General features: G+C 43.8%; 1 protein-coding gene across 1 annotated transcript; it reads left to right on the top strand.

Annotated features, from left to right (window-relative positions):
• The first annotated feature begins 9,279 nt into the window (after positions 1–9,279).
• On the top strand, positions 9,280–16,708 carry HEBP2 (heme binding protein 2). Its single transcript, XM_007946299.2, has 4 exons — positions 9,280–9,381; positions 9,764–9,899; positions 10,789–10,969; positions 16,510–16,708. Exons 1-4 carry the CDS (start codon positions 9,280–9,282, stop codon positions 16,706–16,708), a joined length of 618 nt encoding a protein of 205 aa, XP_007944490.1.
• Positions 16,709–18,032: the final 1,324 nt, after the last annotated feature.

The following is an 18,032-nucleotide window of genomic DNA, read 5'->3' as shown; positions in this document are numbered from 1 at the left end:
TGGTGTTCAATGCATCAAATCTATTCTTTAGATGGTCTCTAAATTCAGGAGAGATATATTCTAGATCATATTTTGGCTCTCGTGGACTTGTTTTAATTGTCTTTAACTTCAAGTTGAACTTGCATATGAGCAGTTGATGGTTGGTTCCTCAATCAGCTCCTGGCCTTGTTTGGGCTGAAAATACTGAGCTTTTCCACCTCCTCTTGCCACAGATGTAGTCAATCTGATTCCTGTGTGTTCCATCTGGTGAAGTCCCCATGTACAACTGCCGTTTGTGTTGTCGGAAAAAAGGTGTTTGCAATGAATAAGTCATTAGTCTTGCAAAATTCTTCCATGCAAATTCTAGCATTATTTCTGTCACCAAGGCCAAATTTTCCAACTACTGATGATGATTCTTTGTTTCCAACTTTTGCATTCCAGTCACCCGTGATAATTAACACATCCTGATTGCATGCCCGGTCAGTTCAGACTGAAGAAGTTGATAAAAATCTTCAATTTCCTCATCTTTGGCTTTGGTGGTTGGTGCATAAATTTGAATAACAGTCGTATTAATGGATCTTCCTTGCAGGCGTATGGATATTATCCTATCATGGACAGCACTGTACTTCAGGACATATCTTGAAACATTCTTTGTGATGATGAATGCCATGCCATTCCTCTTAATTTGGCATTCTGGCATAATAGACCATATTGTTGTCTGATTCAAAATGGCCAAAACCAGTCCATTTCAGCTTACTAATGCCTAGGATATCAATCTTTATGCATTCCATTTCCTTTTTGACAACTTCCATTTTTCCTAGATTCATACTTCATACATTCCATGTTCCAATTATTAATGGATATCTGCAGCTGTTTCTCCTCAATTTGAGCGGTGCCATGTCAGCAACTGGAGGTCTCGAAAGCTTTACCTTATCCATATGAGTAAGGCGGGTTTTACTCTTATGATGCAGCTCTTTCTCAGTCCTATTTTGAGAGGCTTCTAACCTAAGTGACTCATCCTCCTCCTCTGTATTGGACAATGGTTCCAGACTATTCATGAAGTTGCACAGTAATGTATCAGACAGTGCTTCTCTGCTATTCATAAGATTTTCCCTGGCCAATTCTTTGAGAAGTGGATGGCCTCTTCCTTATTCCTAGTCTGTCTCAGTCTGCAAGCCATGCTGATAACTGTGCACCATGTGCACCCCGCTGGGTTTGAAAAACTGGTGGCACAGCCTCAAGACTCACAGCAACACTTCACCACAGTAGGACAAACAGACAAGTTTGTCTCCTTTAGCTGTTCAAAACCTCTCTAGCCTCCCCTTATCTCCAACATTCCTGCGGCTGACTCCTTGCTCTGCCCATGTCTCCCTGGCCATTTTCTGTCCTTTTCCCCAGCTTTCCCACCTTGCTGCTTGTGGGGCGTGGCCTGGGTTCCCTCCTCTCACCTGGATTCTTGCGGCTGACTCCTCGCCGCTATCTTGGGGAAATAAAATCTTCCATGTTGTTGTTGTTATGTGCCGTCGAGTCAGACCTGACTCATAGCGACCCCTCCTTGGGTTTCCAAGGCAGTATCACTAGGGAAGTAGATTGCCAACCTTCCTTCTGAGGAGTAGCTGGTGAGTTTGAACCACCAGCCTTCTGGTTAGCAGTCAAGTGCCTTAGGGACTATGCTACCAGAGCTGCTAAAGTATGGAATAAATCACCAATGAATGAATAAATAACATTAGCATTAGACAAGGCTTCTCTCAAATCTTTTGGGTCCTTCTCCTTTTGAGAATATAGTGTGATTGAATTTTCACTCCCTGGCTGGTGCAAACAGTTAATGGGTTGGAGGTTTGGGTCAACCCAGAGACATCTCAGAAGAAAGGTCTGGCAGTCTACTTCTAAAAATCAGCCATTGGAAATCCTAAGGCACACAGTTCTGCTCTGCACTCGGGCTCACCATGGTCAGAATAGATCTCACAGCAACTGGTGGCTTAGATTCGTCATGGTCATCTGGCTTGCTTTGACTAATTAAATGGGAATGGGAGTCACTTGTGCAATTCGTTGTAGGCAGCATTTAATTGCTGGTGCCAGACCCTCCAGGGCACTCTACTCGGGCTGAGGTGTTCGTGGAGGCGCCTGGATACAAAGGTGACACACTGCACCATCACTTGGGGGACCTGTCCTGGAGAATCTCCTGACCCAACCAGGACTTTGCAAGAGTGAGAAATAAACTATTGTTTATAGCCAGTGAAGCCTGAGGTTGTAACAAGTTATCCTAACTGTACAATATCTGCTCCTAAAACATTGCTATTCTTAAAGTTTTCCATGGCCCATTTTTTATGAAAATACCAGGAAGATGTTTACTTGTGTTTTATTAACTATGCAAAGGCATTTTAACTCTGTGAATGATAATAAATTATGGATCATTGCAAAGAACGGGAATTCCAGAACACTTAATTTTGCTCATGAGGAACCTGTACATAGACCAAGGGCTGTCGTTTCAACAGAACAAGGGGATACTGCATTGTGTAAAATCAGGAAAGGTGTGTGGAAGGGTTGTGTCCTTTCACCACACTTATTCAATCTTTGTGCTGAACAAACAATCTGAGAATGTGGACTATATGAAGAAGAATGCAGCATCAGGATTGGAGGAAGACTCATTAACAACCTGTGATATACAGATAACAAAACCTTGCTTACTGAAAGTGAAGAGGACTTGAAGCACTTATTGATGAAGATCAGAGACTACAGCCTGCAGTATGGATTACACTTCAATATTAAAAAAAAAAAAAAATCCTTACAACTGGATAAGTAAGCAACATCATGATACAGGGAGAAAAGATTGACGTTCCCTAGGATTTTATTTCACTTGGGCCCACAATGAATGTACTTGGTCATGTTGTCAGAAGGAATCAGTCCCTGTAGAAGGATATCATGCTTGGTGAATTAGATATTCAGAGAAAAAGGGGAAGCCCCTTGAGATGGAGTGACACCATGGCTACAGCAATGGGCTCAACCATAGCAACAACTGGGAGGAAGACACCGGACTGGACAATGTTTCCTTCTGTTTTTCACAGGGTCTCTATGAGTCAGAACCAACTCAATGGCAACTAACAACAAACAATGAAATGTTGTTGCAGATACGGATTTTTTCAAAGATAAAAATAAATGAAGGATTATTTGGCACACAGCCATTGTTGTGGTGCTGAATCTGACTCTCAGCAGCCCCATGCCACAGAGCAGAACTATCCCATTGGGCTTTCCTGCCTATGACCTTTATTGGAGCAGCTCACCATGGCTTTCTCTTCTGGAATGACTGGCTGGGAAGGAACCACCAACTTTTGGGTAGCTGCCAAGTACTTAACCATTGTGCCACCAGGGTCCCTTTGGTATATGGTAATTATGGAAAAATGTCACCATATCAAAATGTTTTCATATCCAGAGTGATACCGTGAAAAATTTCCTGCCCTGATTTCCCAATTCTTGCTCAGACGCCATCCTGCTGTGGGAGTGAAGGCATTGAGTGTGGAACAAAAATATTGGAGGGATGCTCCCACCCTCCCTTCCTCTAACTGAAAACATTTGGGTAACTACTCCTTCCCCCATCAGCCTTGGTTTCATGGACTTTAAAATATAAGAAGTAGAACTTTTCACAAAATTTGCTGTAAAAAAAAAAAAAAAATTGCTGTAAAGCTTAAATAAAATACTTGGTTCATAAAAAACTCACTGCTGTCGAGTTGGATTCGATTCATAGTGACCCCTCCTTGGATTTCTGAGGTGGTATCACTACAGAAGTAGATTGCCCAACCTTCCTTCTGAGGAGTGGCTGGTGCTGGTGGGTTTGAACCACCGGCCTTCTGGTTAGTAGTCAAATGCCTTAGGCACTATACCATGAGAGCTCCTAGTGTAACATAAATATTGATTAAATATGAACTAATAAAACAATTTTATCATAATAAATCACCAGAAAACTTAATTATTTTGAAATATGAGTATAAAACTTGAGCATTCCAAATTTAATTAAACTTGTTATAACTAAAATCTTATTTTAAAATAAATCTTTTACTTTCCTTCCTTCTGTTCACTTATGTGACTAATTAATACTTTGTAAATATACATAATTCTGCCTAGTCATGTGCTGAGCTCTGGTGGTACAGTGCCTAAGGCATTTGACTACTAACCAGAAGGTGGGCAGTGCAAACCCACCAATCTAGTCCCGTAAAGATTTACCATCTCAGAAACCCAATGGGGGTTGCGATGGATCAGAATCAACTCGTTGGCAGTGAGTTTTTGCTTTTGGGAATTATGCACTGACGTCTTCATTTGTTGCATGTTCCATACTCTAGAAAATGAATGTCTCCAAATCCAACCTTAGTTTTTCAGCTAATGGAATGCACTGTCAAAACACATTAATATCTGTAAAAGATTATAGATGAAAAGGAAAACAGACCTCTTAAGCAACAATGTAAATTGATTTGTTTTCTCCTTTTAAAAAATACCAACAACTTCAATAAAGTAAAATGATATTCTCAATTTTGAATGACACCTAAACAATGACACACATTTGTTACATAAATTAGCATAAACAGGCTATGTTAAAAAAAAAGCTCAAATTCATTATTAAGCATTCAGTAATTAATTCAAACTTAGCTCTGTATAACAATTGAATTTATGTAACTATTAGAAAACAGCATGTGTCTGCAGGCTACTGCATAGCTGCTTGGACAAGGAATTATTAGGAAAAAAGAAGGCAATTGCTTTAAAAGCACTAAACCCACATAATGGAATATTTTGCAGCTATAAAAAGGAATGAACTCTCATACACTGCTGGTGGGACTGTAAAATGGTACAACCATTGTGGAAAGCAGTATGGCGATTCCTTCAAAAGTTGGAAATACAAATACCATTTGACCCAGCCATCCCATTACTAGGTATATACCCTAAAGAAGTGAGAGCCATAACAAGAACAGATATATGCACGCCGATGTTCATCGCAGCACTATTTACAATAGCCAAAACTTGGAAACAACCTAGATGTCCAACAACTGAGGAATGGATAACCAAACTTTGGTACATTCACACAATGGAATACTATGCAACGCTAAAGAATAATGTAGAATCTGCAAAACACCGCATAACGTGGATGAACTTGGAGGACATTATGCTGAGCGAAATAAGTCAGTCACAAAAGGACAAATATTGTATTAGTCCGTTATTGTGAAAGTTAAGGAAAGGTTTATATATTGGAGGACATTTTCTTTTTTGGTTACCAGGGGTGGGAGGGAAGGGGAGGGAATGCTGTTAGATAGAGAGATAAATATTGATTTGGGTGAAGAGAAGGGCAATGTACCAAATGTGAGTGACCAATATGGCAGCGTTGAGGATGAGAAAGACATAGAGAGTTACATGGGCAGTACAGACAACAAATATGAACCCCTTTGCATATACAGTACTGAGTTGTCAGTGAAAGCAAACATGGGTATAGGGACGGATAGATGGGTGAACAGGCTGAACAATTGGGTGTGTCTAAATGGAGAGTGTATCCAAGATCATATATGGGGTTGGCAGACAATGGGCCTATAAGTTCATGTGAATGATGTAGGAGATCCTACATAAAGAGGGAGAACAAAGTGGTACAAAACTCAAAATTGTTTGGAGGCCAAAAAAAAAAAAAGAAGGTGGGGACCAGGTTTGCTGGTCCAATGGAGCCTGGTGTAACCACTGAGACTATGGCCCCTAGTTGCCCTTCAGGTCTGGAATTGAACCCACAACTGTGGTTTCCAGCCAAACAAAGTACAGGCATGTGAGTTAAACATTTACCTCAAGTAGACACACGCCCTGGAGAGAACAATCACGGGAGAAGGAAGGGCTGCTTATGCACAGGGAGATAGCTCAGGGTGCAGAAGAGTATGAAGGGATGGACACTGGGAAGAGGTAACTATGGGGAGGAAGTGGGAGGGGAGCTGCTGCATTGTAAATTTTGGTCAATGACATGAGACAAAGTATATGTGAACTGCTGTATGAAAAGTGAATTTTCTCTGTAAATCTTCACCCAAATCCTAAAAAAAAAAAAAAAAAAAAAAAGGAATGAAATACTGATGCAGGCTACAACATAGATGAATCTTGAAAACATTACACAAGATGAAAGAAGCCAGTCACAAAACACCAGATTTTGTATGATTCCATTTAAATGAAATGTCCAAAGCAGACAAATTCAGAGAGACAGAAAGGAGAGTAGTGGTTGCTGGGAACTAGGGGGTGGAAAGTTTGGGAGTGACTGCTAACAGGTACAAGGGTTCTTTCTGGAGTGATGGACATGTTCTGGAACTTGCGGCAGTGGTTGCACATAAGGCACCCTCATGGCACAAACAGTTAAGCACTCAGTGGCTATCAGAAAGATTGGCGATTAGAAGCTACCCTGCGGCTCCGTAGCAGAAAGACCTGGTAATCTGCTCCTGTAAAGATGACAGACAAGAAAGCCGTCTGGGGCAGTTGTACTCTGTCACACGGAGCACGATGAGTTGGAGTTCACTCAATGGCACACAACAACAACAATGGCTGCACAACAAAATAAATAGACTAAAACCCCACTAAACTGCAGACTTCAAAACGATGAATTTTATATTATGGCCTATGCACTTGGATGGCTATAATCAGAAAACCAGATAATAACTACTGTTGGTGAGGACATGGAAAAATCAGAATACTATACTCATACCACAGTCGCTGGGAATGTAAACTGGTGAGCTGCTTTGGGAAACAGTATAGTAGTTCCTCAAAAAGTTAAATATAGTTACCATATGACACCACAATTCCATGCCCAAGAGAAATAAAAACATATGTCCACAAAAACTGGTATATGAATGATCATAGCACCATTATTCATAATAGCCAACAAATGGAAATGACCCAGTGACATTAGCTGATGAATGGAGAAGCAAACTGTGGCATATCCATGCAATGGACTCTTGTCATTGTTGTTGCTAGGTGCCATCAAGTCGACTCTGGTGCAGCGGACAAGATATGGCCAGTCCTGCGCCATCCTCGGGATCCTTGCTATGCTTGCGCCCGTTGTTGCAACCACTGCCAACCACAAGATCCGTCTTGTTGAGGGTCTGCCCCTTTTTCTCTGACCCTCCACTTTACCAAGCATGATATCCTTCTCCAGGGACCACATGACCCTTCTGACCACATGGCCAAAGCAGGCGAGACAAAGTCTGGCCATTCTCACTTCTAAGGAGCATTCTGGCTGCACTTCCACACAGATTTGTTCATTCTTCTGGCAACCCATGGTATTCTCAGTATGTTTTCAATCATCTAAAATGCATATGAAAGCTGGATGACCAAAGACGAGTTGATGCTTTTGAGTTGCGGTGTTGGCGAAGAATGCTGAAATTGCTCCAACTTGACGGCACCGAACAACAACTTCGCAAACACCGCAATGTAAAGGCATCAACTCTTCTTCTGTTTCCCTGATTCATTGTCCAGCTTTCATATGCATATAGGTCATTGAAAATACCATGGCTTGGGTCAGGTGTATCTTAGTCTTCAAATGGAGTATTATTCTCCCATAAAAAGGAATGCTCAACACGGATAAACCTTGAAAACATTACACTAAGTGAAAGAATTTGTCACAAAAGCACATGTTGAATGATTTTATTTATATGAGACGTCCCCAAAACCAACCAAACCCAATGCCATCAAGTCAATCTGACTCACAGGGACCCACCAGAACAGAGAACTGCCACGTAGGGTTTCCATGGCTGGGCATCTTTATAGAAGCAAACTGCCTCATCTTTCTTCCATGAAGCTGCTGGCGGGTTTCAATCTATTACCTTTTGGTTAGTAGCTGGGTGCTTTACCCACCATACCACCAGAGCTCTTTAGAAATTGTCCACAACAGGCTAATATAGAGACAGGAAGTAGATGAGTGGCTGCTTAGGGCTGGGAGATTGGTTCCTAACAGCTTTGATGGGGTGTGCTGGGTGATGAGTATGTTCTAAACTTGATCGTGGTGGTGGTTGCTCAGCTGTGAGTATTCTAAAACAAACAGGTTGCTGTGCAGTTGATTCCGACTCCCAGTAACCCTGCAGGACAGGGTGGAAGTGCCCCATAGGGTTTCTAAGGCTGTTAAATTCACAGGAGCAGACTGCTCTTTCTCCTGTGCAGCCAAGCCACCCTTTTAGTGAGGGGCTGAACCAACCAACAGCTTAACCACTGAGCCACCAGCGCTCCTTAAATAATACCTTTAAAATGGGTAAATTGTACGGCATATGAATTATTTCTTAATAAATCTGTTAGAGAAAAAAAGAAGTAAGAATAAATCCCACCACCACAACAAAGTGCCGGGTTCCGGCAGCTGTCCCCATCGCTACCTTCCACCCCACTTGGAATAATTTCTTCTAGGAGAGGCCACTCCTCGGAAGGAAGGTTGGGCAATCCTACTTCGGTGGTGATACTGCCTTGGAAACCCAAGGAGGGGTCGCTATGAGTCAGGGCCGACTCGATGGCAAAAGCAACAACAAGGAGAGGTCAAGAAACCCGACATTTCAGAGTTCTCCAGGCGTCATTGTAGCCCAACCCACCTCCTCCCTGAAGGCTGTGTGGAACCCTAGGCCACCTTCCAGGTGTGAGTGACTGGCTGTGGCCAGTCTGGAGTTGGCCGGTGCGTGCCCACTGTCGCACCCCAGAGAACAGACTCCTTCCTTCATTCCGGGAGTGCAGGCCTCGCAGAAACACCCACGAGGGGCAGGTCTCCGGGAATTAGACCGGCTGCAAAACTAGCTCCCAGAGCAGGAGGGGCTGGGGGCCAGGCTCCCAAACCGGTCCCACCAGAACACCCGCCATCTCTGCCCTGCTCCACCCACAGCTCCCCAAGGTGCAAACCATGCGGGACTAGTTAATGAAAACAAAGCAGGGGCGAGGCAGACCCCAAAGAACTCCGTGCTGAAGCAGATGGACCCTGCAAGCCTATCTCCGGGCTCAGGTCTCTCTCCCAGTCCCCGGCAGAGGTCGCTACGGAAGGGACCTGGCAGGCGGGCGCGCTTGCCCAGCTGGAGCCGTTTGGGGTCCAGAGGCAGGACCTCTCGCAGTGGCAGCGCCCCCTCCCGGCCAGGCCCAGACTGTCCCGGCACCGGCACTGCGGGGAGAAGGCGCGTCCGCAGGCCGGGGCGGGGACTCGAGGCCTCCGCAGTCCCGGCGCGCCTTGCACGCAGCGGGGCGGCCTCACAGCGGCCGAGGCGCGGGCGGCGCCAGGTGCAGGCCCTTCCGGCGCAGCTCGCCTGGCTCTTCCTTCAGAGTGCGGGTCTCCCTATGGCCGAGGTGCTCGATCCCAACGGCGGGGCCGCCGAGAGCGTGGCGGCCCAGGTCCTGGAGACACCCGGCTGGAAGACCCCGGAGGATGCGGGACCCCAGGTAGGTGCCGCTCGGTTGCGGAGAGTGCGAACACAGCGAGGTGGGATGGGACGGGGAAGCGGCGGTTGGGCGCGAGGCCAGAGGGCCCCAGAGATTTAAGTGAAAAGTACACTTTTCAGAATGGCATAATACAGATGCTTGTTTTTAACCTGAGCCGAGTCAGATCCCTGAGCGTGTGGCGCTCCGGCCGCCGTGGTTCTCATCTCCCAATGACGGGACTCGCAGGGCAGAGGCCCTGTGCGCCCCAAGGACCGGAACCTTGGTCCAGACCCCGGGGCTGGCCAATTCCACGTTAACCCGAGCTCAAGGCCCCTGTGTTGTTGCATCTCACGTTCTGCCCTCTGAGAATTGCTTCCCGAAGTTTTTCTCCGTTCCATGTTAGCCCGGAAGTTATGAGATACGACACTATGGACCAGCCAAGTGGGTCAGCACGTGCGTAGAATCCATGGACTGGGATTCAGCCATCCAGACCGGCTTTACAAAGCTGAACAGCTACTTTGAAGGCAAAAACGAGAAAGGTAAAAGCCATTTTCCTTGTAATTCTGTATATTGTGGTCTGATTTCCTTGATTACTAATGAGTTTTGGCTTACTAAGGAAATATCCTTAATAATAGAAAAATATCCACATTATAGGGGCTCTGGTAGCATAGTGCCTAAGGCACTTGACTGCTAACCAGAAGGGTGGCGGTTCAAACCCATCAGCTACTCCTCGGAAGGAAGATGGGGCAATCTACTTCCGTAGTGATACTGCCTCGGAAACCCAAGGGGGGGTCACTATGAGTCGGTCCGACTCCACGGTACCTAACAACAACAAACCCACATTATATCAAAGCCTTAACGTTTCAAAGCATGAAGTCTCCTAAGAACCGGTAGCTGGGCCTAGAGGACGGGAGTCTGGATAGGACTTCATTTTCTCTTCTTTGTGTTTGTGCTGGAGAATTAAGGCTCCACTTAACTAGGAGTCCTTTTTCAAGACTAATGCTTGGAGATCATTTGACACCTGAGACAGGAAGTTACAAAGGACACAGGTGGGCAGTCTCCAAATACAGGTTCTGACTCTGGCTGTTTATATTTGAATAGGTCACTGAGCTTATGGGACTTCAGTTTCTGAATCATGAACAAAAGTAAATAAGGGACTGGACCATGTGACTTCTGCTTTCCCTTCTCTCCCTAAAGCAGTAGAATCTGTTAACTAAAAATAGCAACAGCACCAAAGTGGTTCATATGATCAGTGGATAATTGATAAGTATCGGCCTTCCTTTCTTTTTAAAGGTGGAAATTTCTTTAATTATGTCAATGTAAAGTAAATGAAGAAAGTAAAAAAGAAATAGGATAATGGAAAGTATAATAAATACACTAACCATGCTTACATTCTCCCCTTTGTATTTAAATGTTTTTATGACACAGAGATGAAAATAAAGATGACAGCTCCAGTGACAAGCTACGTGGAGCCAGGTTCAGGCCCTTTTAGTGAGTCTACCATTACCATTTCCTTGTACATCCCCTCTGAACAGCAACCTGACCCGCCCAAGTCCTCAGAGTCAGATGTCTTCATTGAAAACAGAGCTGAAATGACTGTATTTGTACGGTGAGTGGTAGATAATTTATAGCACTGCTGGCTGCTAGTTTTACTCGTGTGCACTCACAGGTTAGCTCCTATGCAGTTTCAGCAGGCTTTTCATCACCCTTCCATAAGCACAGTTATAATGCATTTCACAGTGTTTTCCTACTAATTTATATATGTTAGTGAGGTCTGCCACAAGATATAGTCAATTTATTTAATGAAAACTATATTGACTACATTGCACATATAAGACAAAACCTAAATTATACAAAACAAAACCAAAATAACAATAGAAGACTATCTGTACTTGGAATTTCTTTAGACCTGAGTGAAAATACCTTAAAACACAGGATATGCTATTATATGCATAGTGGATGCTGTCTTCTCTTTACTCCTGCCTTTCCTTCCCTTCACCACCAACCTGTTAAACCAGCTCTGCTTATTCAGCCCCCATGTACTCCTCAAACATCACAATCTGGCACAACCCCCACCATCTCCTTGGAAATGCTCTCACCCCTCAGCAGTGCTCTTCCATTTGCCACATGACACCTGCAGCATTTGAGTGCTGACCATTCCTTTCCCTTGATACCTGTTCATCCTCTAACTTTCAGAATGTCACTTTTTTTATTTTTTTATTTTTATTGTGATTTGGGTGAAAGTTTACAGAGCAAATTTCCCACAATGCAATAGCTCCCCTCTCACTTCCTCCCCATAGTTACCTCTTCCCTGTGTCCTTCCCTCCCATGCACTCCTGTCCCCCTGAGCAATCTCTCTGTGTACACACAGCCCTTCTACTCTCCCATGATTGATCTCTCCAAGGAGTGCATCTGCCCAATGTAAATGTTCAGTTCACATGCCTGTCTTTTGTTTGGCTGGAAGCCACGGGAAGGGGTTCAATTCCAAACCTGAAGGGCAGCTAGGGACCATAGTCTCAGTGGTTCCATGAGGCTCTGTCAGACCAGCAAACCTCGTCCCTTTTTTTTAATGATTTTGAGTTTTGTTCCACATTGTTCTCTCCCACTCTATGCAGGATCTCCTACAGAGATCCCCCTCCAAGTGGCTGCAGAATGTCACTTTCTTGTCGTCTTCTGTTTTTTTCCCTCCATTGGCTCCTCCTCCACTACTACCCACCCTCCCCAACCAGGATTCACTGTTGATGTCCATTGCCGACCCTCATTTCATAACAGACTTGCCTCAAATACCTGTATCTGATGATTCTCTATCAAGTGTCTCTAGCTCTGTTTTCTCTACTTGTTGAATGTCTCCATTTGGAGGAGCATCAAACTCAATAGCTGTAAACATGAGCCTCTTCCTAACTCACAAACCTTCTCTGCTCTCCTAGTGCCTGACCCTGTAAAGGACTTCATAAGCCAGATGGCTTCCATAGGAAAGAACTTCATGGTCATCATCAGTACCCTCTACCCTGACAACTGGTCCCCAAATAACTGCCACTTCTCCTCAGAAATAATTGTCTGTTCCCTTCTTGACATCTCCATTGTTACTGCCTCAGATTGTCATCTCCTAGGGGCCACACTGTGCTCTGGTGGCATAGTGTGTAACCCACTGTTTAGCCCAGTGCCCTGATGCTCAGTAGATAACCAGATGTGTATCGATCACTCCTGAATTCTTTCCATAGCCATAGCCTGCCAGTTGTCCTTGATGCTACCACTCTTCTTTCTCTCCTTCTAAACACTGGCACCTGTGATCTTTCTTACAACAGCAACAACAATCCTAACACGTTACACCATTTAAAAAGCTTTTTCCTGTTACTTCCATGAAGTTCACGTTGTGCACATGTTGTACCCTTTGTTTGGCCCAATCCAGCAGCCCCCTCCCCACTCCACTGTATTGTTTTCCACTGACCTTCTCATTCTTCATTGAATGTGCCGTGTTCTTCCACATCTCTTTACCTTTGACCTCAGGCAAATTACTCAAATTTCCCTTGTCCAAATCTGTTGATGTCTAAAATATATGTACTGTATTTTACACAAATAAAATCTGCTTTATACCAAGCAGTTCCTATGCACATTAGTTTCCTGTGTGTGTTACATGCATGTGCGCATTATTTGCATGGCATGTTATATGTGGAAAAATACGGTGATTATACCAGTACCGGTCGCCATTGAGTCAGTTCCGACTCATAGTGACCCCATGTGTGCAGAGTAGAGCTGTGCTCCATAGGCTTTTCCAGGCTGTGATCTTTGGAGCAAATCATTAGGTCTTTCTTCAGGGGCCTCTGGGTTCGAGCCACCAGTCTTTCGGTTAGTAGTCAAGCACTTATCTGTTAGTGCCACCCAAGGCCTCCTGTATAACCATAGTACTTGCCTATCTTATAGGGTTGCTGAGAAGCTCAAACGAGTTAATTTATGTAAACTACTTAGAACATGCCCATGATAGTGCTTCTAGTACTAGCTCCCTCTTCTCTTCCTGGAAAGACTGTTTTCATCCTTCAGGACTCAGATCAGATGACACCTTCTCTGTGCTGCCTTCCTCACTTACTCCAGGCAGACAGCCAGTCTGTCTGCTGTGCCCGTCCATCTGTTGTTGTGGTTGTTGGGTGCCGTCAGTCATACCTACCCTGTGTAGAACAGAACAAAACGCTGCCCAGTCCTATCCCAGCCTCACAATCCTTACTATACCTGAGCCCATCGTTGTAGCCACTGTGTCAGTCCATCTCATTGAGGGCCTTCCATTTTCTTGCTGATGCTCCACTTTACCAAGCATGATGTCTTCCAGGGAATGGTCCCTTCTGACAGCATGACCAAAGTAGGTCAGATGAAGTCTGGCCATTCTCGCTTCCAATGAGCATTCTAGCTGTGCTTCCTCCAGGACAGATTGGTTTGTTCTTCTGGCAGTCCACGATACTTTCAGTATTCTTCACCAGCATCACAACTCAAAAGCATCAACTCTTCTTGGGTCTTCCTTATTCATTGTCCAGCTTTCACATGCATATGAGGTGATTGAATATATCATGGCTTGGGTTAGGCATGCCTTAGAGCCATCTTTGCTCTTCAGCACTTTAAAGAGGTCTTTTGCAGCACATTTGCCCAGTGTAATACATTGTTTGATTTCTCTTTTATTTTTTTAATTTTTACTGTGATTTGGGTAAAAGTTTATAGAACAAATTCATTTTCCATACAGCAGTTCACATACATGTTGTCTCAAGACATTGACTGCAGTTTACCACAGTGCAACAGCTTTTTTCGCACTTCCTCCCCATAGTTACCTCTTCCTTGTGTCCTTCCCTCCCAGGCACTCCTGCCTCCTGCACTGTTTCCTTGTGCATACGCAGCCCTTCTCTCTCCCATGATGGATCTCTCCAGAGTGCCTCTACCTAATGTATATGTCTACCTCATGAGCCTGTTTTTTGTTTGGCTGGAAGCCACAGGAGTGGGTTTAATTCCAGACCTGTAGGGCAGCTAGGGGCCATACTCTCAGGGGTTCCAGCAGGCTCCATTGTTAGATTTCTTGACCGCTACTTCCATTGGTGTTGATTGTGGAACCAAGTAATATGAAATCTTTGACAATTTCAATCTTTCCTCCATTCATTATTATCTAAATTAAAATAATTATTATCTAAATTTAATGGCTTATTTGTAGACTGTCAGTTCCTCAGCAATAGAAGGGCATATTCCTGACTGCATATCCTCTAGCTCCTAGCTCAACAGGCACACGATAGGGCTCGTAGACATTTGTGTGCTGAATAAAGCAGTGGCTTGATCATTGTAGAGCGACGCGTATTCAGAGGACAAACCGTTTCTTATTAGAGGTTCAAGATTTGATTTCAAGGAAGAGGTGGGATCTGAAAATAAATTTCCTGTAAGTAAAATGTACTAAAAGATGGCTACTCATAAAGAAAGAAAGAATAAATTGAAGAGTGAAAGCATTTCTTAACACATGGTCCACAGTGGTTGTCAATCAACATGATAAAAACTATAGTTTTATCAGCTTACCTGCGGTGTTTTATTTTACATACATGTACATATATAGTCATACACTTACTCGGCAAGGATCTGAAGGGCCCTGCGTGTCTGTAGTCGCTGGGTGTTGTAAACAGTTGAACACTCTGCTGCTAACTAAGAGGTTGGAGGTTTCAGTCTGCCCAGAGTCTCTCAGAAGAAAGGCCTGGCAATCTGCTTCCAGAAAAACCAGCTCTGAAAACAGTAGGCAGCACAGTTCTGCTCTGACACATGAGGTGTTGCCATGGTGGTTTTTTGGGCATGATTCTAGGAATCATTCCAGGTGCTGGGGAGACAGTGTTGAATAAAATAGATGTTGTCTGTAACCTCAAATGCTTAATATCTTATTTGAAGTTTGGACTGATCTTTTCCATTGGCACAAAGATAATAAAACGTATGCCAAAGAGAGAGCTATACTAAACTTACACTAAAGAGACTTACAGTCTCCTTTCTCCCCCATTCCCGTAGCAGTCTCCTAACTGGCTCCTGCATTTGGCCTGTTCCCTACAATCTGTTCTCCATCTACCTGTGTTCTTTCCAGATCTATCAAGTTACTTTTCTGCTCAACATCCTTCGGAATAATCTCAGAAGGCCTCAGGATGATATACAAGATTCTTCTGTCCGCTCTGACTTACCTTTCTGGCCTCATTTTATGCCTCAATATGAAAATACTTTGTTTTTTTGGGTACCTGTTCCTTTGTTTCTTGTCTTCTCCCTACTGGGGATGTAGCCTCTTTCTAGCAAAACCATTCTCCTTTGCAGGCCTAAATCAGATGATACTCCCATCCCTGACTTAATCATATCCTCAGTGTTCCTACAGCACTTTGATCCTATCTCAGTATAACACTTTCTCTGTATAGAGAGAGCTGCCAAAATGTGTATCTCTTCCCTTAGATCATAAATTCATGGAGGTGAAAACTATACTGTGTTCATCTGAAATCCAGTGCCTACCTTTACCCAAGGGTAAAGGGGAGATGTCCCATAGACTACTGAGAGTCTGGAAGGGGGCTTGTAAGTGGATTAAAGTGGCTTCTCTGACCCTGGCGTAGTGGGTAAGGGATTTGTCTGCTAACCAGATGGTCGATGGTTCAAATCCACTAGCTTCTTGGCAGGAGGAAGATGAGGCAATCTACTTCTATAAAGATTGACAGGCTTGGAAACCCAATGGAGGTTGCTGTGAAGGATCCAATGACAGTGGGTCTCCTGACCAGCAGCAGCAGCATCACTGGGCGTCTAGAAATGCCGATTATCAGGCCCTGCCCCAGACCTCCTGGGTTTGCATTTTGGCAAGATCCCAGGTGATTTGTCTGCACTTTAGACTTTGAGAAACACAGGGTTAGAGCACCTGAAGTGGTGTCAGTTTCAAATCTTCCTGTCACCAGGAAGAACATATGTGTCCTCTTGGGTCTCCTTGTGTGCCTGAGGTCACAGGAAGCCTGAGAACAGAGGAAGGGCCTGGTCAGTCCACCTGCAGAGAGGGAGAAAGGAGGTAGCTTTGAAGCGTGTGGCTTACAGCTGTCATGGTAACCGCTCCAGCTTTTCTTTTCAGACTGGCAGCAGCAGCACTATGAAGATCACTCCTGATATTCACTTTCTCCTTTGTAGGTCTTTTGATGGATTCTCTAGTGCCCAAAAGAATCAAGAACAGCTTTTGACATTAGCGAACATTTTGAGGGAAGAAGGCAAAGTTTTTGATGAAAAAGTTTACTACACTGCAGGCTACAATAGTCCTTTTCAGTTGCTTAATAGAAATAATGAAGTGTGGTTGATTCAGAAAAATGAACCCCCCAAAGAAAATGAATGAGAGCATGAAGAAAGTTCCATTGCCTGGGGCACACTTCTGTTTTTTCTGGCCATCAGCACTGCTTATCTTCTGCCTGAGAGTACCACCACGAAGTGAGCTTGTTTCCACGGTGCCTTTTTGATGCTGGAGCTTCATCTGGATGCACAGGATGATGGGACAGGATTCTATAAATACATGTATTAGTCGTCTGTCTGTCTGTGAGGATGCAGGGAAATACCATGTTGCTTCTCCCTTATTGCGTCACCACGATTGTATTGTCCTTTCCTCTACTTGGACTTGTGTCAGTTGGATGTACGTCACCCCTCCAGATACTATCAATAAAAATTTTAAAGATTATCTTGTTTGGAACTATTAGGTTGTCAGGCTTGGAGAAGTGAAGTTCAGTTCTCAAAAACCTCAGATTGTCTTTTTTGGCTGTCACTGTTAAATTCTTGAGCCCTCTTCCCCATCCCTCACTATCCCCACCACACAAGACAACTCACAATACCCAGAAGTGTTGATAATACACTAATTAAGAATAAGTTTGTCATGTTAGGAATTCCCTATCCAGTTGTGACACTCAATAAAGGTATATTTCTTTGAAGAAATGCATACAAACATAATTTTAAAATTCACTTGAATTCATACAGTGTAGTATTTCTAAAGGTCATACAAAAATGATTAGTTACTCAAACAGTGGGTTGCTGCAAAATCAGTGTTAGAAATCTTCAACTATGTGTATTGGAAAACTTTGTCCTAGAGAAGACAAAGTCATATTCAGATACCTGACAACCTATCATGGGAAAGGACATTAGCTTTGCTATGACATCTGGAGGCTGATGGTTTTAGGAATGGTGGAGAAAAGCACATTGGAACTCTGTAACTTTCTGAGAGTTAAAGCTGTCCCTGAATGAGAGTACTTCTACTTCCCTCAGGGTCTGCAGTTAACCCTTTCAAGACCAAATTTTTGTCTGCTTTGGAATTTTTTTTGAAACCATGTATTTTCAGTAATGGAAGTTACTTTGAATAAAATGAAAAATATCTTTTTTTTTTTACGATAATGGATTTTAATACGATTAGTGGGACACATGTGTCCCAAAGGATCTCTAGTGCTGGGGTAGGATGAGCCCTGTTTCTTCAGATTTGTGCAGTTAAATAGGTCCCCACCAGACACCAGCATGTACTAAAAGTGGGATAGTAGCTTCCCACTAAACCCCAGAGGTGGAAAATACAGGTGAGCACTGTGCCATGGGTCACAAAAGGATTTAGTAGGGACTACATGATCACTTACGTAGAAAGGGTTGCTTCCATTGGATTTGAACATTCAGTGGAAAGAGAATGACCA

Source organism: Orycteropus afer, unplaced genomic scaffold (genome assembly GCF_000298275.1).
Source record: "Orycteropus afer afer isolate SDZICR_OR568_19922 unplaced genomic scaffold, OryAfe1.0 scaffold00155, whole genome shotgun sequence".
NCBI classification, from domain to species: Eukaryota; Metazoa; Chordata; class Mammalia; order Tubulidentata; family Orycteropodidae; genus Orycteropus; species Orycteropus afer.
The sequence above is the reverse complement of the archived record's forward strand: the minus strand, read 5'-3'. Positions and strand labels throughout refer to the sequence as shown.

What these genes read in the sequence shown, in the direction of transcription:
- HEBP2 (XM_007946299.2), top strand. Translation starts at nt 9,280, where the DNA reads ATGGCCGAGGTGCTCGATCCCAACGGCGGGGCCGCCGAGAGCGTGGCG. An exon ending in TGAAGGCAAAAACGAGAAAG is followed by an intron (nt 9,900 to 10,788) that starts GTAAAAGCCATT and finishes TTTATGACACAG; the next exon opens with AGATGAAAATAAAGATGACA. An exon ending in GAAATGACTGTATTTGTACG is followed by an intron (nt 10,970 to 16,509) that starts GTGAGTGGTAGA and finishes TCTCCTTTGTAG; the next exon opens with GTCTTTTGATGGATTCTCTA.